The sequence below is a fragment of the Blastomyces dermatitidis genome (assembly GCF_000003525.1).
Source record: "Blastomyces dermatitidis ER-3 genomic scaffold supercont1.4, whole genome shotgun sequence".
Taxonomy (NCBI): domain Eukaryota; kingdom Fungi; phylum Ascomycota; class Eurotiomycetes; order Onygenales; family Ajellomycetaceae; genus Blastomyces; species Blastomyces dermatitidis.
The window spans coordinates 5863701-5885608 of NW_025544777.1; the positions used below are offsets into that span (position 1 = coordinate 5863701).

At 38.7% G+C, this 21908-nt stretch overlaps 6 protein-coding genes across 6 annotated transcripts; 2 read left to right on the plus strand and 4 right to left on the minus strand.

The window, feature by feature from the left end:
* Window positions 1–316: 316 nt before the first annotated feature.
* On the minus strand, window positions 317–2448 carry BDCG_16984 (uncharacterized protein; the record flags this gene model as incomplete). Its single annotated transcript, XM_045426157.1, has 5 exons — window positions 317–560; window positions 635–705; window positions 777–941; window positions 2123–2152; window positions 2221–2448. The coding sequence occupies 5 exons, from the start codon at window positions 2446–2448 to the stop codon at window positions 317–319; spliced, it is 738 nt and encodes a 245-aa protein (XP_045280955.1).
* Window positions 2449–3213: 765 nt separating this feature from the next.
* Window positions 3214–3980, plus strand: BDCG_04635 (uncharacterized protein; the record flags this gene model as incomplete). The annotated part of the gene is made up of 3 exons (XM_045420281.1): window positions 3214–3288; window positions 3443–3895; window positions 3948–3980. The coding sequence occupies 3 exons, from the start codon at window positions 3214–3216 to the stop codon at window positions 3978–3980; spliced, it is 561 nt and encodes a 186-aa protein (XP_045276418.1).
* A 1008-nt stretch (window positions 3981–4988) lies between these two features.
* On the plus strand, window positions 4989–6745 carry BDCG_04636 (uncharacterized protein; the record flags this gene model as incomplete). Its single annotated transcript, XM_045420282.1, has 4 exons — window positions 4989–5144; window positions 5518–5728; window positions 5786–6322; window positions 6386–6745. 3 exons carry the CDS (start codon window positions 4989–4991, stop codon window positions 6022–6024), a joined length of 606 nt encoding a protein of 201 aa, XP_045276419.1. The 3' UTR covers window positions 6025–6322; window positions 6386–6745.
* An 854-nt stretch (window positions 6746–7599) lies between these two features.
* Window positions 7600–7947, minus strand: BDCG_16985 (uncharacterized protein; the record flags this gene model as incomplete). Its single annotated transcript, XM_045426158.1, has 1 exon — window positions 7600–7947. The coding sequence occupies one exon, from the start codon at window positions 7945–7947 to the stop codon at window positions 7600–7602; it is 348 nt and encodes a 115-aa protein (XP_045280956.1).
* Window positions 7948–9980: 2033 nt separating this feature from the next.
* Window positions 9981–10274, minus strand: BDCG_16986 (uncharacterized protein; the record flags this gene model as incomplete). The annotated part of the gene is made up of 1 exon (XM_045426159.1): window positions 9981–10274. The coding sequence occupies one exon, from the start codon at window positions 10272–10274 to the stop codon at window positions 9981–9983; it is 294 nt and encodes a 97-aa protein (XP_045280957.1).
* Window positions 10275–16429: 6155 nt separating this feature from the next.
* Window positions 16430–16864, minus strand: BDCG_16987 (uncharacterized protein; the record flags this gene model as incomplete). The annotated part of the gene is made up of 2 exons (XM_045426160.1): window positions 16430–16695; window positions 16789–16864. The coding sequence occupies 2 exons, from the start codon at window positions 16862–16864 to the stop codon at window positions 16430–16432; spliced, it is 342 nt and encodes a 113-aa protein (XP_045280958.1).
* Between the last annotated feature and the right edge of the window lie 5044 nt (window positions 16865–21908).

The window sequence follows — 21908 nt, forward strand, 5'->3', positions numbered from 1 at the left end:
ATGTAAGGCATGCTCATTTGATTGAACGAAGATTGTCCCGCGCACAGAACAGCGATTTTGATATGCTCGATCGAGAAAAGATCACAGTCCTGTCCCTGACAAATCATCGTCCAGTAGATGGCAGTAAGGAATTAAGACCGCGGCGAAAGTTAAAACTACAGAAAAAGGAAGAGTGTGCTTTTATTCCTTTTATTTCAAACGCTATGCGGTGCGGTGTGCTTATCATTGATCGGTTTACTGCCACATCATAAATTAGCCAAATGTGTCCCTGATTAACCCGACTAGGCGGATTCGCCAGTGTGGGAAACTATGTATTTCAACGTACAGAGATCTCATCCATTCCAAGATCTTCACCGCCAGTCGCAGCTGGTGGTGCGGCTCCGTTGGTCGCGGCAGGAGCAGCATTCGTTGTCGGGAAGTAATCTTCCATCTCAGCATCGAGCTCTGCGACTGACTTGGGCTTTGGGCGACCAGCGTTGCGTCCGCGGCGGGAACGGCCACGCTTTGAACCCGCGCTGGCCTTTGTGGCTGATACGGGTTTGGGTTGAGGCTTTGGTTGACTGATTTATGTTCATGTTAGAATGGTACGTGGGATGCGCGGTGCAAGTGGGATTGCGACTTCACAAAAACTTACGCGACACGTTCAGTCAGAGGTTTCACTGCAGGCAGAGTGGGAGCACGGGAGGCATCAAGAACCACCTCAATCTATCGACCCAATGTTAGCGTGCATAACCTCCATATTTAATATATATATTTCTGGGTATACCTCATCATACCTTGATGGGTCGCTTGTCGATGAGTAAACCATTTAGTTCCTTTGCGGCTTTGGCGGCAGTATCTGGACGAACGAAGGTAATGGCGGCAATGCCGCGGCTAGTACCGTTCTGGTTATAGGTGAGCATGACCTTCTTTACAGGTCCGGCGGACTTGTGGAAATATTCCTAAGGCAATGCCAAGATAAGACATCAGTATTTTAAAATGCGCATCGGTTTGATTTACGAGCTGCATCCACGGTCCAATCTCAAAAAACAGGGAATTTTCAACACAAAGCCCCGTCATCGACCTCTTGAATGCGGGTCAGCGAGCACAGAGTGACAGCACAGCGTTAGTAGTCAGTATCGAATCCCAAGTAGAACGGGGTAGGCGGTGCGCGGGGGGTATATCGCGAAACTCCGGTTTAATCCTTCCGTTTCCCTCTCCTTAAAGCAAGCAGTCCTGTCTCAGACGAGTCCGCGCCATGTACTACCAAGGCCAAGCGGTATCCACCCAGAATTACCCAATCCACGATAGAAAACCACAAATTTCCCCGCAGCCAGGTGCAAGAGCGTAGAAGGTAGGGCTCCGTAATACAAGATCTTGGGGCCACCTGCTGCTAGCTGTCGAGCAACGATTCCGCTGACTAGATGCAAACAAGGCAAAAATGAATCGCGGAGTGAGAATATGTCCTTTCTCAAATTTGCACATGTGACACGGTGTCAAGCAGATATTGTATGCAGGACATGGCTCAGCTCTAGAGACCATGACTTGCTCGAAAGCTGATGGCAATGATCGACTTCATCCCTTCCTTTTCTTGGAGGTCCTCAATCGATTTGTGTTTCGCCTTGTGATGTGTGGCTAAAGTCGCGTCGGAATCTCGAGGCGAGTGATAGCTAGGCTCTGTGTACTGTGTTGCTTCAATCACTTCTGCGCTCGCTGATACGCCTCACTCCAGGAAGAAAAATAGTGGTTTACATCCACGCGATCCATGGTTACATGTAGAGTTGGTCCCCACGCCAACTTATCTTTTCACACGGCCTGAGCCCCAGTTGGCTCAAGAGACATGTGAAGAGTAGCAGCCAGACGAGCATTGGGGCGCAGAGGAGTCGCGAGATGATGACAGGGCTCAACTTGCTATGCTTTGCATCAGGCCAATGACCGGCGAGCAAAAGCGGCGAGGATGCCAAACTGTCTCGTGTTGCGAAAGCAACAACGGCAATGAGAGTGTACACGCCACAGAATAGGCAAGATGCGACTTTGGGAAAAGGAAAAAGGAGCGACGATTTCGTTCGTGACATTTCGAAGGGGATATATCTCGAACGGAGACGGCGATGGAAACCCAGAAAGATACCCTCTATCAACATACCTTGATATTCGCTTCATTGACATCGGAGGGCTGAAAGAAGTTAGCGTCTGCATTATTCTAACAGCGGGTAGGAGAAAAAAAGGAAGAAAAGGGCTTACCAAGCCGCTCACGATGATCTTGCTTTCGCCCAGACCCATAGATGGGCCGGTGGGGGTAGCCTTGGAAGTAGATTTCGCATTCCTGACGGTCTTTTTGACGCCGCCTACTGGGGCAGCGTTTTGAGAGGCCCTCGAGGCCCTGGTATCGCGACGTCGCTGGGAGCCACGACGGGCGGCACGCCTGGTGCTGAGGATATCGTCAAGAGACTTGTCCAGCTTGTCGGCCATTGTTATGTAGTAATAGTGATGTCGCGAAACGAGATAATTTCACTGAAGCTAGGGAGGATGCGCGGGGAGAATAGAGCCGACTCTACGCCAATACCAGGCTGTCGTTCCTGATTGACGTGGCGATGGATGTTGGTGGGGAGAGCCTGATTATGACAAAGAGGAAAGATAGAAGCAGTCTGATAGCGACTTGGAGAGATAGTAGCAGAGAAGGGTTTCAGTCACCGGTTTCTGTGGATGGCGAAGAAGCAAACTCTGTGGATGACGAGTGAATCGAGATGTTGGGGATGTTCGAAAACGAAGAGAGTGCGAGAGTTGAGGACGTTGACTTTGCCGCCTGAAGGGAACAACAAAGGAATGTATGACTAAGCGTCTCACTAGATCAATATAGGCTTAGTAGATTTATCTACTAGATGGGTTGTGTCTTATTAAACTCCCGTATCTTGGGAGATTGCTCCACAGGGTTTAGCGCCGCATTAATCGGGTAAGGCTCCATATCACCGCTTTGATGAACTACCCAGGTATACCTTGCCTTGTATGGTTTAGCGCAACAATGCCGCTTTCTTGAACTATAACAGTCAAATACAGCTACTTTTTAGTGATCGCACTTATTAATCAATGAAATTGCTGTATTTAATACGCTAATGTACAGCCAAAAAAACCACGCTAAATAGTGCTCGCCGCCCCCAAACAAGGAGATAACCCGTAGACATTCATCTGTATTATTAGGCGGACAGGGTTTGGTGCCGCCCGATCGGGTAAAGCGCCATGTCGACCCTCTCCCGCCGCCTTGTTTACTCCCCACCATTCACCATTCATCATTCACCCGCAACTCACAGCGCAGTACGTACTGTACTCTGTACCCTCGACTTTGCTTTAATTCAGGCCTCTTGTTGGCTCAACTGGCACCATTCCCGCTCCTCCTCCAATTCTATCCATTTGGTTGGATGCCATTATCTTTTCCCCTTTCTTTTACTCTCCAACCACGTCTCTCTAGAATCTCTTGTTCCTCGCTTGGGATTCCACGGTAAAGGAAATCGACCTCCTCAAAGCGCCAGCAACGTCCGAAGGGCTATATGATTATGACGGTGGAGAAGGTTCGCCGGTTGCTACAGGCAAACGTAAGATGGATGGTCAGCCGGAATACGGAGCTCTCATTTCAGGGCAGGTTATCACTCTTACCACAGATGATGTCGCTAAACGTCCGCTTCCAAGCTGGCCCCTTCTCGAATTACAGTGGCATCTACAAAGGGTCGCAGGGATGAGCGGGGCTGCCGAAGCTCGAGATGAGGTGGGTAGAAATGATGACGGTGATGATGGAGAATTGGTTGTGCTTGATCGTGATGCTGCTGCAAACCGTGTTACAAGCATTTCTCAGTGGTTACAGCAACTAACCGACAATGGCAGATGGCACCCAAGTCGCGCCTGTCAATCCCTGTTTAGCGATCAGGTCAGTTTCATTGCATCCTTTTCTCATTGGCTGAACCACTCTTATTTTCTAGGCCGTTAGGACAGTTGATGGATTGAGTAGCTAACACCAGCAAGAGTCTCATGTGCCATTACCTTCACTGTGAGAACCTGGGTCTGTTATTTGAAATAAATGTACCAAAATGGCTTTGGAAGTTTCAAGAGTATTCCTTCATTGCAGCAAGGAAATTTCCTTAGTTAACTTACCTAATCAGTGTCCTGCTAAGATGGCAGAAGAGACCAGCGTGAAAACCACTGCTGCTTTTTGAAGAGAGGTTCACACACAGAACCACTCTTTTTCTGTTGGATGATATGCTTCCCCTATGTCACGTACCCTGGTATGTAGTCTCCCTCACTTTGTCCGCTACCAATCCAACCTCTAACTGTTTGCATCTATGTAGTGTATACCCTGTCTCCTTGCAATAGGGGAGAATCACTAGCGAGGATCTCACGTCGAAGTAGTAGTACTGGAATATGTCGATGAACTGTCGAGTAGCTTGCTACGAGAATAGAACTAACTTAGGCGAAGTGTATGTGCTCCGACTTAGCAGGTCTGAATATCATAGGATATACTATGGGTTGAATACAAGACGAATCGCTTGGTGCGCTTCAGTATAAATAAATGAGGGGGGTTTGGCTCGTCAGCCAGCCCCCAGCTCATCGCCAGATCTTCGCCAAGAGGAATTTGCTTTCCTAGATGAAGCGGGCACAAATCAGAAAGAAGGAAACCATTGAGATCCACCATTTCTCTGTTCTCCATGATCTTGACTGGCTATCATTGAGATAGCGCTTAGGTGACTAGTTGCCCTCAATGTGGCATTGTGGTTGGCATTGAGTGATCGTCAATAAGTAGCTTACCTAGCTTGCATCATGCTCTAGCATCATGTTGAGAATGTTTACTTAGCCATATTCCAATGTAGCCAATTGATAGAGGTAAATTCTCATCCACTATGCCAACTTAAGAGGCCGATACTCTTAGAAAGCGTATGGTTTTGGGGGCTCTAGGAGGATTAGCTACGCTCATACCTGAGCTGTTCAATCACAGACTGGTCAACATCTGATCTTGCGGCGAGAAAATGTCCAGCAATACCCAGGAGTTTACCCCGCCTCTCAAAGCAGAGGAAGGGCCACAGGTGTATCGTCCTAGTGGTTTCCACCCTGTTCATCTTGGAGAGGTGTACGATGGGAAACACAAAGTGCTGAGGAAACTAGGCTTCGGGAGATATTCAACGGTGTGGCTTGTTCAAAGTACAAGATCGGTTCCCTCCATCCAGCCAGCAAGCATACAGTAAATAACAGCCATATTCAGAGGAAATCTTAGGGGATTAAAAGTTTTGAGTGCGGAGTGTTATGGGGGTGAAAAGGACACATAGGTCCAAATGGATACCATATCTGACTTGTCTTCCCGGTTATGGGCGAGATGCTCCGGAGCTTTGAAACCTGGTTTGAAGACCAAATGATTCCCAACAACATTATGCGGCCTTTCACTATCCAGCTCCTCCTGGTGCTGGATTATGCTCATGATTGTGGTGTCATTCACACTGGTAAATCTTCCATTTGCCTTCTACTATTATTATCTACCCACCTGCTAACCACTTCACCCAGACATCAAACCTGATAACATTTTTCTTCCAGATCCAGGATTATTCGCTAATTTCAGAACTATACCTGCCAAATAACCCTGCTGATCTGGCAGACTTTGACACGTCAACTGATCCCTCAACCATCCGGTCTCAGCCTCTTAAGTGGGATTACTTCCGGAAGGGAGCAAATCTCATGAAGTTTAATATTGCATTGGGTGACTGGGGTGTCGCTAGTTGGACTGATTCTCACCTTTCCGAGCTAATTCAGCCTGTAGCTCTTTGAGCTCCAGAAGTACTCATCAGAGCTCCCTGGGGCCCAGCTGCCGATCTCTGGAATTTAGGAGCTGTTGTTTGGAAGTGTTCCGCGCTGTACACATGTTTAGTAGGAGAGGTCCACCATATGGTTATTACAAGGTTCGGTTCCACCTCCATGAAATTGTGGATTTATTTGGGCCATTTCCAAGATCATTTCTGCAAAAAGGTGACCAAGAGCTTGTCCAAGGATACTTTGACAGTGAGGAAAGGATAAAAAATTTGCCTCCACTCAACCGTCCGGGGCTGGAATCGGAGGCATTTCTCGGGGAATTGAATGGGGAAAACAAAAAGATATTTATTATGTTCTTAAGATCGCTCATGAAGATTGATCCGAAAGAGAGGAAGACAACGATGGATTTACTTGCTAAGCCTTGGCTCGATGCAGTGGCCTAGCCCCTGAATGGGTGATAGTTGAGGTCTGGTTGCAGGTCAAACCTACATTATTCCGGGGTGTCCTAAATGTGAACGAAAGTCAGAAACACAAAAAGGCAGAAAGAGATCAAAATGGGAATGTACAGTACTCTAGCTGCCAACCATGCCCTGCGCTATGACAATTTCATTGCTAATTTATTCAGTAAGTCTTTCGTCCGCCTTTCTTCGAGGTCACGCTTCCGCAGTTGCACGGGAGGTTAATCCGGGGTATCGATGAGAGTACAACTGGGGCGTTGGGCGCATCGTCTACGCCGCCTGCGCGTCCTCTATCAGTCAACGTCTAATCCTCTGGGATGCAGCCGGAGCGCTGACTGAAACCGTTGCCCTCCCAGTGAGATTTCAATGCTCCGACGACCGCCTCCATAGGTAAGTTATCTGCCTCGCTTTACGCTGTCTGATGACGCCTGTCATGCTTTCCTCGCGGTATGCATTTGGGCCTTTTTTTGCCCTTCCATTTCCTACCCAGAAGGACAGTTTCAACAACTGGTGAAGGGGACCGGCAGTTATTGGTGGTGCTATTAGATCATGTGATGCAAATATGATCCATACGGGAAGAACGTAGGGTTATTACACGACCGGATTATGGTTGTTCCACCATTTCAATCGGCGACACGGTCGCCGAGCTGTAAATCATAGTATAATGGTGGATGAATGATGAAATCACTGTAAATAAGTGGTAAACTGAAAAAATCAATTATCATATTAGTGATGTTGCTGAATCCAATCTACATAATCACTAATTCTTAAAATCATCTCATTTGCCGGTATCATCCTCTATTGGAAATCACAGACACTTCTATCTAAATTCTTCTGAATTGACTGAATCAAGTTTCTTTCATAGTCTTCATTCTCAGTCATGTTGCTCTCATTGACCACATCACTGAACTTGTGAATTGAGGTTTGCAGATTAGTCATGATCTGGGAGACACTGTCATCAGTCATCTGACATTTGAGAGTTGAGGTTTCAGAGTGATCAGGCACTGAATGTTTAAAAGTCTATATAATTATTAATCTCTGAATAAATCTGAAAATCATTTCACTGACTCTAGCTTACTGTTTCAGTGATTGTTTCATAAGTCTGAGAACTCAGAACACTCATCAGAGTCAGAAGATTGAAGAAGAAGAGAGAGAAAGAATTAGCAGCAGTGATAGAGAGGCTGATGAGAGTTACAGAGAGAAGAAGAGAATTATCACTGTTAATAGATTTCTTATCACTACTGCTCTCATTGACTGTATTACTGAGAAGTTTGATAATTATTTTAAATCAGTTTATTATTTCATACATTTCAATGAAAATACACTGCACTTTCTCTCTGACACTGTTAATCAAGTTTGTGAGATTCTTCATCACTGCTTTTTAATTCTTATAATGATTGTTAACTGATCTCAAGATCTTCTGCTGAATAGCAAGCTTCATGTTTTCAACATTTAATTTTATCTTTTCAATGATAATTTTCTTCTTCTTCATAGTGATTTTCTTCTTTTCAATCTTCAATTTGACTCTTTCAATATTCAACTTGATCTTCTTAATTTCAAGTTTGACTTTTTCAGCAGAACTGATAGATGTATTTAAGACTTTCAATGTGATAGCTACACTCTTCATTTTTTGATTTTCTGCTTTCTGCTGATGTGTCTTTGCTTTCTTGATTTGCTTGAATAAATTCTTCATCATCTTCAGCATGACTGACTTGACTGATTTCTTCATAACTGTTGAGATGGCAAGATAAAACTCATGAGTTCAGACTAGGTTTTCAATTTCATCTTTGAATTCATCAGAACATATTACATAATCTTTCTTTTCATAATTGCAGTTTGAACATGACTTTGTGCTTTCTTCAACTTTGTCACAAACAGTATCAATATGATGAAGAAAGATATATAAGATACAATGTTCACACATTGTTAGCTTATCTGACTGATGAAGAGTTTTCAGCCTGATCACTGTCTCTTTCTCTTGTGCTTTTGCAGCTGCTGCACACATACACTTGAGAGTGTTGCTGATTATTTGTGCTGCTGTTGTTATTGTTATTGCTGTTATTGATGCTGTTATTGATGCTGTTATTAATGCTGTTATTAATGCTGTTATTGATGCTGTTATTGATGCTGATGTGATGATTCACTGATATTCTTGCTGTACTGTGCACACACAGTATCTTATATTAGAACTTTTGATTCTTAAAGCTTTCTATTGCAACTGGCAGGATACTAATCTTACTGAAGATGAAGAAAGGCTGAATGAGCTGAGTGAGCTGATAAATCAATGTTTGTGTTGTGATATGATTGTGAGAAGAAAGAAGAAAGAAAAGAAAAGAAGAATGACAAGTTGACATCTTCTTTATATATGTTATTGATTCTTTTGTAATGCTTTCATATTTCAGAAGACTTCTGAACACAATCAATCAGCATATCTGACAGATTCTATTCATATCTTATTTTCAGAACAAATACTTTCTGTGCAGACTATTATTAAATGAACTACAGCTATTTTGAATATAAAATCATTTCTATTAATCAGAAACAAGTGTTCAACATGCTGTCAGAAATATATCTACAGAATTTCAGATGAATAAGAAGATTTTCTGATGCAGTGAAATCAGTGATTCTGCTGCAGTCATAATCATACAAATTTTAGAGAATATGACAATTTTCATCAGCAAATATCAAGGCAGGTATATTCTAATTATATATATTAAAGTATATATTAACTAATTTATATATAAAACTCATAGAAAACTAAATATATTGAAATAGAAATAAGTTGTGTCAGAACTCTCTGTGTCACTGAACACTCTACATCACAGGCCTGTCTTTTGTCAGAAGTGCATCTGAAAATTTTACCTTTTTTCACATCTTCTCCCGCGCATCTTTCATCATACATTTTTTTTTGACTGTCAGAGTATTCTGAATTGTCTCTGTAAAATCATCTCTAGCAATTTGTTGATATTTAAGAACATCACTCATAAGATCTCAAAATGTCAGAATATCTTGCCATTGTGTGATTCAAAGATTGCTTAAGCCAGTGTACAATTACAGGTGTACACCGGCTTCTTATATTGTAATCTCATATGCTAAATTAATTAGTGTACACTATGGCCCCTTTACATGCATATGCTAGTAGTTCGGAAGCGGCCGCGTTATTATTCAACAGTTGTACATTCTTCTGAATCACATTCTTTCTCACCAGATTTGGTCACGCTTATGTGACCATGTTGTACATCCTAGCTTCATGCAGATTAGCTCATCACTAGTGTTTTACAATTGTGTGACCTATCTCTGATTCAGCTAGTGTTCTGTGTATGTCCTTACAAAGAAACTTCCACTATATTACATCACTCATTCACTAACTTTTCTCATTCTTCAATCATCATCTTCATCATTGTCATCATTGAACATCATCATCTTATTCAAGATTTCTACTCCTTCTTCTGTTCAACTCTTTTCATCTGTTCATCTATCACATTGTACATGTTTCTGACAATGGCCCTCTGTTCTCACAGCAAGTGTCATTGTAGTGCTCATATCAGGCAGTTCATTAGCAGTAAGTGTAACACATTGTGAAACATGATCAGGACTTGTTTATCTTCTAATGATCATCAGAACAATGTATTATCATGAATAATAACACATCTTCTTCATCTTCTTATATGTCCTTGACTGTTTCTTCTTCTCAGTGAGTTTCTGATCATATTTTCTGACACAATTTTATATGAACACAGATGCTGATATGTTTGTTTTTATTCATATAGAATCTTCACATGTTGACAGATCTGCATTCATCAATGATAGTGAACCTGATGTTGCATCCTTGATTGAGAACTTGAAGAACATGATAATGAAGAAATTGTCTGTGTCATGTGTGGCCAGGTCTTCTGCATTCTCTCTTGCCTCTTCTGCTGCTTCTTCCTCTGCTGCTCCTCTCTCTGTCTCTTCCTCTACCACTCCCCAATCTTCTACACTTGCCCCTGTGTCTGGTTCTCCCGCTCCTGCTACCCCTGTTCCCACGACCCCTGGTTTTACCACCTCTACTTTCATTACTAGCTCTTCTCATTTCAAGGAGATGTTGTGTAGACTTAATGAATCATGTCTTCCAGTGCATATGCTCCTGCCCTTCTTGTCAACTCTCAGAACAATTTATTGTATGAAGACTGCATATGACACAACTATCTGAAGCTCAGTCACAGATGCTGATTATTATATTCATTTTAAATATTTGTGATGAGATAATCATCTATTCATCTCAGAGAATCATCTCTCTTCTCAACAATATCAAGATTGTAAGTCTTTTTCTTTTTCATCTTTTCTTTCTAACACTGATTTTTCTGTTCTTAGAGGAAATTATTATAGGTTTTACTGTGCACAAAGTCATAGTGTTCACAGATATTAAGGAACTTTTTATAACTGTAAAGTTCAACATCATGAAGACATCTGCTCTAATGAATTCCTTCAGAATGATTGATCTGTATCAGCCTATTCTCTAGTGTCTGTTGTCTGACTTTGTGATGCAGGTGAAAGATATCTGTGTTTTCAGAAACAGAAACATGAATATTGTACTCTTTTACACCCGCGGGCGTGAGGCTCATACACCTTGTCTGAGATGTTGTCATGGAAATGAGTCATTCACATGCTGCATTCTGCTTCCTGCATTCCCCTGTGTCTCTCTCTCTCTTCCTGAGAAGTCTCATGTGTGTTGTAATTGCACATACAATTCTAAGGTTAGCAGATGTTCATTTGATAATTGTTATCTCTGTTTTTACAGTTTCATACACTAACAATAGTTCTTAGTTGCTCCGGCGCCAGAGGCCATTTTAATCAAAGATAATAACATCATCAAGACTACTCTCTTTCATCTCTAAGCTTCTTCTGTTGCTTTCTCTCTCTCTCCCTTCTCTGCAGAGAAGATTGTGTGCACACTGAGTTGTAAGTGTTCAGCTCTGAGTGACTCCTGCTGTCATTCATTCAGTTCTGCACCTTCTTCTTCTGTTTCTTCTGCCTCTGTCTTCCCTGCCCTGGCTTCTGATCCTGCAGGTTCTGTGCTCTTCTTCAATTTCTCTATGTATACATGTACACATTTCTATATTGGCATTTCAGCCAATCTTGTGATAAATGACATTAATGTTGTACACAGAGTGATAGAGGAATCAGAGATATGTACAGTGTTGTTGTGAGAGTGACTTACAGCTCTTGAATCTCTTGTGAACCTCGAGTTTTGAGATTTCCTTTATTTTTGATGTTTTTCAGATGATGTAGCATTGAAAATAGATTAATATGTGATGTATGAAAATGAATGAGATGTGTATAATAACATTTGTCTTTTGTGGCTGACTCTTATGATTGATGATCAATTCATTATCTCTTTTCTTTTCTTACACTTTTTCTTTGTCTGCTAGTCATCACTCTTATATGATCTCTATATAATACAGTATTCAGTGACTAGGTTCAGCAGCTTTCATCTTTTGTGATTCTGTCTCACACATTATACTATCTCTCTTCACTCACTCAGATCACTACAGTAAACAGTTCATTGAAACTAATCTCACCCGACCTCTGAGCATTCTCAGAGATTGAGATGACTTGATCTCACGTGTCTGCAGATGTTTCAGATAGTTCATCTTCTGTGATCTCTGTGATTGAACTGATGTAAACAGTCAAATTCAACTCTGAATTTCTTTTTCTTCTGTGATCTGACTCATATATAAGTCTGCTACTCTGAGACTGCTCTTTACCATATTATGCCTGCTGTCTGTGACATGTTATTGTACAACTGACTACAGTCTCATCACTTATTGAAGTATGATGTTCACCTGATTTCTTCATTTCTTTCCATTCTTTTCTTATAATTGTGAAAAGATTGGAATAAGTGAGATTATCTGGTTCATAAGCATCTATGATTTCTCTTACTTTGCAAGGCTTTTTAATTGTAAGCTTCTTCTTTTTCAACACTGATAATAGTGCTGCAGATAATTATAATCTGCTCAGATCTTGCATCTTTGCTTTTACAAGTCATGAATTATTGATTAAGTTGTATAAGATCTGTCTCTCTGATTCTTCCAATGCATACATTCTCAGAGAATGTGATTTGAGTATCTTATATGACTCAAATCACCTAGGTTGGAACTTCTCAGAACTCTCATTATGTATGAGAACTCATGTTCTTATCTTGAGACTTGATTTCTTAATAAGTGAGTCTCATATTCTTTTCAATTGAATTGCTTAGTTCAGGAGTAACTTGTTAGCTTTTGCATGTGTATGACTGATCTCTTTCAATCTTGATTCCGCGTCTGCAACTGTTGTGTCTGCAACTGCTATTTCTACTGCATCTGCAACTGTTGTTCCTGCTGCATCTGCAACTGCTCTCTCTCTCACCTTTTCCAAAGCATTCTCCGGGATGCGCGGATGCAATTCATACAACAGATAGAATGGTGAATGCTTGAAGACTGCATGCTGTTGAATCCGCGTGATCAACAGCACCTGTCTGAGATATTCATCTCATAGTCTTATAGGCTTGCTCACTAGATATTTTATCAGCATGTTGCCCAAGATTTCATTCAAGTGTTCCATCTTCTCATTCATCCATGGATGATATGATGTTGTTCTACAATGTCTTGTCTGTAACTGGCTCATGAAATGCCTCACCACTTCTTTCATGAGATTCACACTATTATCAGTTAGAATCTCGCGCGGCATTTCATAGTTGACATAGATCTCATCATATAGAAACTTTGCCATCATCTTCTCTGTTGCCTCTGAAACTGCTTTCATGACTGACCAGCCAGTAGCATAGTCAATAGCAGTGATTATTCATCAATTTTCATTTGACATTCATAATAATATGTCTATGAGATCCACCTCTCATCATTCAAATGATTGTATCATACACTTCATCTGATGTTATGCTTTCTCATATTCTAACCCTTTCTTAGATTCTTTCACAACCTGACAATTCAGGCACTTGTGAGCATACACCTGAATGTCCTCGGCCATACTTGGCCAGTATGCTCTTGATTCAAGTACACTCATGAGTTCAGAGCTTTCTAAGTGGCTGAATTCCTTGTGCATGTGAGCCATCAAGTCACAATAAAATGAAGATTCTAGATAGAGAGCTTCTGTGTATTCTAGATTGTGATAAAGCATAACATTGTTTTTCAATTTTCTCAGCTTGAAGTTCAGAAGCATCTCTTCTACTACTTTCACAAGACACTTGTCATTCAACATCTTGTCATTCTTCAAGTGAGAGATCATGGCATTCATTCATTCTGATTTCTTGCATTTCCTCAGCATGTTTAATGTGAACATCTCTTGTGCCTGGTTCACAGAACTCTCACTCATGAAATCAGATCTGTGACTGATTGCATTTAGCATCACTGCATTCAATTCCTTTCAGTATTTGATATGAAGATTATACACTTGGAACTCCGAGATTCAACATGCTAAACATTTGAAAGGTTTTGTTATTGATTATAGATAGATGAGGCTTTTGTGATCTGTGATCACTGTTGTCATATGCTTGTTATTGATATATCTATCTCACAACATCAGCATGTGCTTAATTACTAGCAATTTCTTTTCATACACTGAGTAATTGAGCTTGATGCCTGATAGTTTTCTATCATTGTACATCATCAGATGCAGCTTGCTGTTCTTACTCATCTGTAGAAGAGTGTCTCTGATAGCTCATTTGAATGCATCTGTCTCAATGTAGAAAGGTTTATCATGATCTGATTGAATAAGCACTGAGAATGTTATTATGCATTCTCTCAGTGTGAGAAAAGTCTCTTCACATACAGTATTTCAGATGATTGAATGAAACTTCTTCTTTTGCAGATTTGCATCTATTTCTCTTAAGAGATCTGAGAGTGATGTAGATATTCATGTGAAATCCTTGATGAATCTGTGATAATATAAGGCCAACTCAAGAAACTGTTGTACATGATGTACATTTCTCAGCTGTGGTCAATTTGCTATGACATTCAATTTCTCCAGAATAAGATGTATACAGTCATCACTCACTACATGTCTCATGAACTTCAACTCTTCTGTTTCAAACACACACTTGATTGATTTGATATAGAGCTTATACTCTGTCAGAGTTGTAAGCACTTCATTGAGATGCTTCAGATGTTTGTTGTATGAGTTTGAAAAGACTAGAATATCATTGAGATATATGAGACATGAGGTTTCATTCTGTTTATGAAGAATCATATTCATCATTATTTAGAAGATGACAGGTGCATTTGTCAGACTGAATGACATTGCTAGGAATTTGAACTTCTCTCATTATGTATTAAATGTGGTTCATGGGACTGACAGTTCATCTACATGAATCTGCCAGTATTCTGAGAGAAGATTGATCTTTGATAGATATTGAGTGTTTCCAACTGTATTCAACTGTTATTGAATCTGTGGCAGTGAATATTCATTCTTGATTGTAAGCTTATTGAGTGCTCAGTAATCAATACACATCTGTCACTTCTCACTCACCTTTTTCATGAATAGAACTGAAAAGCCTCACACACTTAATAAGAGTCATATGAGATCATGTTCTAGAAGGTCAGTGATCTGACACTTCTGTTCTTCAAGATGTGTTTGTGACAGAGAATACACATTCTGATTGACTGGTTTTGCATTTCCTGTGTCAATCTCATGTATGAATTCTTGTTCCAGTGGCAATTTCAGTGAAAGATCTGTTCAGAAGATCTTTTCATACTTCTTCAGAAGCTTCTTCATACACTTATTCTCCTGCATATCTTTTATCTTGATTTTCTCTGCTTCCGGGTTCTGTATGACATACAGAATGCTTTCAGATAAGATCTTGTGAATTATTCTCTTTACTTATTGATGTGTAAGCAGATTTAACCCTTCTATATCAGAGATGTGAAATGTCCTTCTCATATCAGTTGATAGAATCATATGAATCATTTTCTTTCTATCAGTCAACTGCATATAGCATGTACATCATTGAATCTGCGAATTGAACCTTTGAAACCAATTGAGTTTGAGAATAAGATTGTATTTCATATTCTGCAGCTCTCACACTCAAATATAGCAAGATCATTCTCTGAAGTGCAAGAGAACTCTTACTTTTACAGATGATATCAGATATCAGTTATCAGATAATCTTATGCATCAGGGATTCTTCACTTAGCAGACCTCTTTCAATCTTCAGATCATATAATCATTAATATATTATGTAGAAGCTTCTGTGTCTGCTAACACTTTTACAGTCATCTCTCAATTCTTACTCAAGTGCTCTCTATACATTAACATTTCAGGTCTCAAGGCATTGAGATGAGTATTCACTTTATCATTCTCACTCACACTTCATTCAGAAGCCTGCTTCTTCTTTGCATTTATAGAATTCAGAGAGTCATCTAACACAGACATCTCTTTCACTTTGAAGACTTTTCATAGAATATCAGTGAGTGTCTCTGAGCTCACTGATTCTGCTAGTTTTTTGACTGTGCATACTGAGTGCAATCTTTTGCATCATGATTTTAGTGTCTGCAGTTGAAACAAGCTCAATGCTCACAATACCAAGATTTTCACTCAGAGAATCTCTTTTTCAGAGGATTCAGCACTTTAGTGATAGTATTCAGATCTAGATTCATCATGTCTGAGTGTATGACTTGTGTTGTAGAAGTCTGATTACTCATTCTCTGCTGAAGCATACTCAATTATAGTATTTTCTGTTACAATTGACTCACTTGTTCCTGTATAATGAGAATATTATATGCTTTCTTCACTGTGCCTGACTGTGAGGTTAAGCATTTTCATTTCACTCTCAACTCAGGTGTAAGACCATGAATGAAGATCTGTAAACAGAAAGATGTTGAAAGCTCTTCATTCAATATAAGATAGTATAAGCTGAAGTGTGTGAAGTATAATATAAGATCACTCACTTATCTACACTCAGTGAAGCATTTATAACACTTATCTCATATGTTCACTTTCTTGAAGTTGTGTAAGATTCACTTGGAAAACTCATTTCATATTCATAGGAATGAATATTGCTTCAGGTCTGTGAGATTTATCTTTTCATCAGTCATTTATAATGACTTCGCTTTTCCACATAGAAACGCGGCAGATCTTAAGACTTGTTGAAATTTCATTGACTACCTGCCTGTGAGTTCATGTTTGATCTGATAATATGATTGCATCTGACTTAGCCAGCTGATTACAGCATCATTTTTTCAGTTACTATTGAAGCTTGATGGCTTCAGCAGATCTTCTGACTTGATATATTTCATGCTTGAATTCTCATCCTGTGCAGCAGTCTCTGATGATGTGTACACTCCTGAAGAGATTGTGAACAATTGTGATGAAATCTTCAGATTTGATGTAGTTATCTGTCTGTGTAAACATTTGATCTCCTGCTGCAGACCTAAGATCTGGTTTTCTCTATTCTTATTGATGATGGTGATTGTGTCAGTGAAGCTCTTCATAGTGAATGCTTGATCTGCAGCAAATGTCAATTGTTGTTTAGCCTTCATCTCAGCCTGTCACTGCGTATGCAAGGCCTCAATCTTGTTTAGAATTCTTATACACATACAGAGCTTCAATTCTGATTCAGCAGTTTCAGTCACTTTTCTTACTGCTTTAAGTAAACTCTCTGAAAGGTTCTGCATATCTTCTGATTCAGGTAGCAGATAAGGGTATTGTTTGTATCAGCTAGAAGAGGTATTCATTTCAGTGATTTCTAGTTGATTGTATAATGTCTATTGTTATATCACTATATTGCTGTATTGTTATATCACTATATCATTCTATCACTATATCATTATATGATTTCTGTTATCATTATACAACTCTGATGATGGTCATTCCCTTCTTTTATCTCTTTGAGTGAAGAGCAGTCTTCTTTGAATCTGGTTCACTGCTTTCATTTCTTTTCTCATACCTCATTCATTCGCATACATGGCATTTGTCTGAGTGTGGAGTTTTCCCTCAACAAGCAAAGCAGCAGCATCAATCAGATGCTCTTTCACTCACTGCTCTTTGTACACTATTTTTTGAGGTGTTCTAGAACCACACTGGCATGATAACTATGAATTGCTTCATAGATGGAATTATCATGCTCTGAAGGAGCCTGCACTTCTCACTAGTTTTTAGACATGCTATCAGATGTGATTCAAAGGTTGCTTAAGCCAGTGTATAATTACAGGTGTATGCCGGCTTCTTATATTGTAATCTCATATGCTAAATTAATTAGTGTATGCTATGGCCCCTTTACACGCGTACGCTAGTAGTTCGGAAGCGGCCGTGTTATTATCCGACAGTCGTACGTTCTTCCGAACCACAATTGCAGCATAGCTTCAGTGGAATTTTCATTTATATCAGCATTATCAAATATTTTGACTTGAGTTGCCAGGTTTGTATATATCTCTATTTTTCAGAATCAGTTTCTTGTTTCTCAGTCTGATGTTTTTCAAACTGATGTTAACTTACATTTCATATATCATTGTTCTCACTCAGAGAATTGATCAAAGTCAATGATTCTCTGCACTCAGTAAAAAATCAAGAAGAACTTTTCAGCAGTAAATAAATCACAAAAATAGTCAAAGATTGTTGACTCTTCATAGCAGTTATGCAATCTGATTATCACTGAACTTTCTCTGCTTTTTGCCTTCTTCTGTTGAACATAATTCTATATCAATAAATGATTAGTTAAGTTGATCAGACAAGTTTTGATATCTCACTGAAAAGTTTAGATTTGTCTAAGATTTCTCACTGAAAGGTCAAGATATCTCATCAGAGACTTGATATATCTCACTGAAAAGTTGAGATTTTTGCTAAGATCTGAAATACTGAAAATACTTATCTTCATTTCTTTCAATGTTCTTGACTTCCATGTCTTTATTGCATCAAGCATTGTAATTTGACTTGATGAGAATATGTATGAGGTTTTATTCTTTGTTTTCATCATCTCTGTGACTGTCTTGTCCAGATTATTCTTTGAGAATGTAAGAAAATACATTTATCTGGTTTCAACACAGAGCTTTTATTCTGTCAGCTGAATTTCCTTCTCATACACTTCTGCATCTGAGTGCTGAATTCAGTGATGTCTCTTTGACAGATCACTGAATATTAGGAATGAGTTTGATTTCTCATCTGTCTGATATTCTTCATTGATGCCATTATGTTCATTCTATGATACAGATATATCAATATATGATTTCTTTTGAAATTGGTGATTTGTCTCAGTAAACCTATCAGATGGGAGAGTTCGGAGAGATCTATTAAACTGAGATCTATGACCATGCTTATTTTCAGGATTTTGATAGAATTTTGATAGTATTCTGATAAAATAATCAGCTACTTGCAGGAATATAACAAAGAAAGTATGGTTATTAATATTAAGATGATGTTTGTCACTGATTATGACTCTTATTGATATATTTCTTTTCAGTAATTCAACCTTATCTCTTTATTTTATCAAGACTGCTCATTCACTTCATTCATATCTTTTCAACTACACAACTTTTTTCTACAAATTATATCAGAAAGCAAAATGTCATGTCTGTTTAATTGAAATCTGAAACACTATCTGCTATCTGTCTCTAGACAAGAATCTGGAGATGATCAATTAAAATTCCAACATCAGAGCCTCTCTTTCCTGAAAACTGCAAATGAAGATTTCACTGACAGTGATTCAGACAATGATGCTCTCAGTGAAGAAGCATTGCTATTCTCAGTAAGTTTATCACTTTTGATGTCTCTATTATTATAAAAACTAACATTCTCTAAAGGCAGAGCCATATAATGAGAATGCTGCTGATAATATTGAGCATATTAAGTGGCTTTTGAAAGCAGCTGCTGAGGAGAATATTTCTGAAAATGATGATCAAGAGGATTCTGATGAGTCAGTTACTGATGATATTGAAATACCAGCTGCTGATGCAATTGCTGTTACTATTACTGATTAATTTGTTGATTCTGATCCAGCAATTGATATACCTCACAAACACAGTAACTTTGAAATGAATTCATTTGTTCTGGCAATGAGACTCTGAGCTGAAGAGTCAGATATTTCCTGAAAAAACTACAAATTACTACTGCAAATTCTGTGTTTATTGAAGAATACATTGCTGATAAGTCTGCTCTCTGAAGGTCTATCAACTCTGAAAAAGCAATACAGAGCACAATTTCTGATTTTATCAGTCAAGAAAACCTCAATTTCAATAGTGTCATCAATGCAAATATCAACTCTGAGTTCTGCTCAGAAAAATCTCGCTGAATTCTTCATGAGATCACTCTACTTTTAAAATCTGATTTCCTTGATATCTGCTCTTCTCAAATTCTCAACTTTCTGGTGATAAATGTATATAGAAATGGCAGAAATTGTCAACAATTCTACAGAGTTATGATAATCTCACAGTTGAGAAAGCTCTGTCAAATATTATTTCAGTGACTTCATGTGATATTCATCAATAAATAAACCTCTTTTTTCTTCTGATTTTATTCAGTATCAGTGTGGGAATCTTGAATGCTACTGCAAATCAGAGTTGAATGATATATCTTATATTGAAAGAGTGTGTTTTGTCAGACATGATCACTGACATTCAGACATGAGATCTTATATGATAGTTCTGAAAGTTCAAGAAGCTGTTCACTATACTCTGCAGACTGCACAAAGATTACTGTTCTTGAATTCATCATTTAGTCCCTTCAAAATAATCACAATGAAGAATGAGATGAAATATATCTCAATTATTCAAGTTCTTGATCAACTTGATGTTCATATAAATACAGCATTTGAATCAGGTTCTGATCTACTAGCATATGAGAGTCAAGGTCAGTATTTTCTTCATCAGATCATGAGAATCAAAACTGAAGTTGTTGAGATATGATCATATTGCAAATCTTCGCCAATTCAGGCTGAGTTGAAAATTGCAGCACATGGTTGAGATCTTTTGAAAAGCATATTTTACTCTGATATACAAGTTATTTCCCTGTCATATCAATTATTTATTGATGGATTTGATTTATATCAGAACATGTATCAAAGCTTGATGAGTTTTTATATGATTTCTGCACTGAGTGCTGTTGAGTGCTTGAAGTGAAACAATATTTTTATTCTAATCTTTGATTCTCATAATATCAATTTTTCTGACACTGTCACTGCATTGTTGCATGGCTTATCTACATTGAATTGTGAGAGAGTTATGATGAATATCAGTGAAGAAAAGATGAGAATTGTTGCATCTTGTATTGTATTTCTTGAAGATATGCTGCAGTAAAATAGCAATGCAGAGATCAAAGAATCAACTGTAAGAAGATCATGCTGAAGCTGCTTTATTAATGATAAAAATCAGCTGAATCTGAACTACAATCTATGTAATAACAGCTGATTTCATCATCATATACAACATCTTCAGTCTAAACTGAATGACCTGCTGAATCTCACATGCAGAGAGCAAATGTGTCAAGAGCAGAACATGACAGCACAGACAGTGTCTCTTTTTCAAATATACTTAAGTTTGAATTTGATCTTCTTTTTTCCTTCTGATTCATGTTATAGTGAGTTCACTGATATATCAGAGATTTCACACTTATTGCTGATCAGTACTGTCTTATCACTGCATGATCAGCTAGAATACTTTCAAATGTTACAGACATTTTCTTTTTCTCACAGTTGAAATCATCTGCAGTCACTGATCACTTATCTCAAGAAGTATTAGCTTCAAGAACATGCTTGAGCTTCAATCATTATATCTCTTATCTTGTGATGTGAGCTCAGAGAGAAATGACTCAGTTCAGTGATTAAGCAGATTATTTCTGCAGCATTTTCAGCATTAAATCAATCATCTATTAATCTTATTATTCAGGTATATGCAGTCATTGCAAGGAGCAATAGTCTATTGATGTCTCAATCTCTGAGAGAAAATGATTCTGAAGTGACTCATCAAATCATACTTACAGTCTGCTGACAGCTACAATTTCTTATTGAAGCTGCAGCAAGAGCAGCAGTGACATTTGAATTATTCTGAGCTGGTTCAGTTGTTAGTCATCAGTCATCCCCTGCTCTAACAATGAGCACAGTTGCTACACATATCAGTGATTATATCAAAAAAGCAAAGCTTATATGATATATGAAGAATTGACTGAATATGCATATTGATTTACACTATGTTAAGCTGATTAAAGAATACACTGTATTTAACAACTGTAATGTTCTGACAGAGAAGAACAAGCATTGAGACTACAAGAATCTAGTGTAGTGAATAAATTATCAAGATGTGAAGAAGACACTGCTCTTGCAGAAGAGCTTTCACTGCATCTTGTAACTAGTATTAAGAGATTCTTTTGACAGATCTGACTTGTGTCTGATACAGAAGATTCAACAGCTATATACAGTTTATTCAGCACTGTTCAATAATCTTCTGAGAATGAATGAAGAATCAGATAATAATAATGATTCACTGAACTACTCTGTCAAGTTAGAGTCAATAAAAGATCATATTATTCTGAAGATTTTTAGTTGTCTATTATCAAGTAAGATATCAGAGAAAGTCAGTATACAATTTACAAATCTCTTCAAGCTTGAATTGCTTCATTCATTTCTCAATAATCTGTGAGAATTCTATGACACTGATTGAAATAAGCTCTCAGTTTTGAAACTAGATCACTGTCTGATTCTTTTCTATAATAAGTTGATATTCTCAGTTCAGT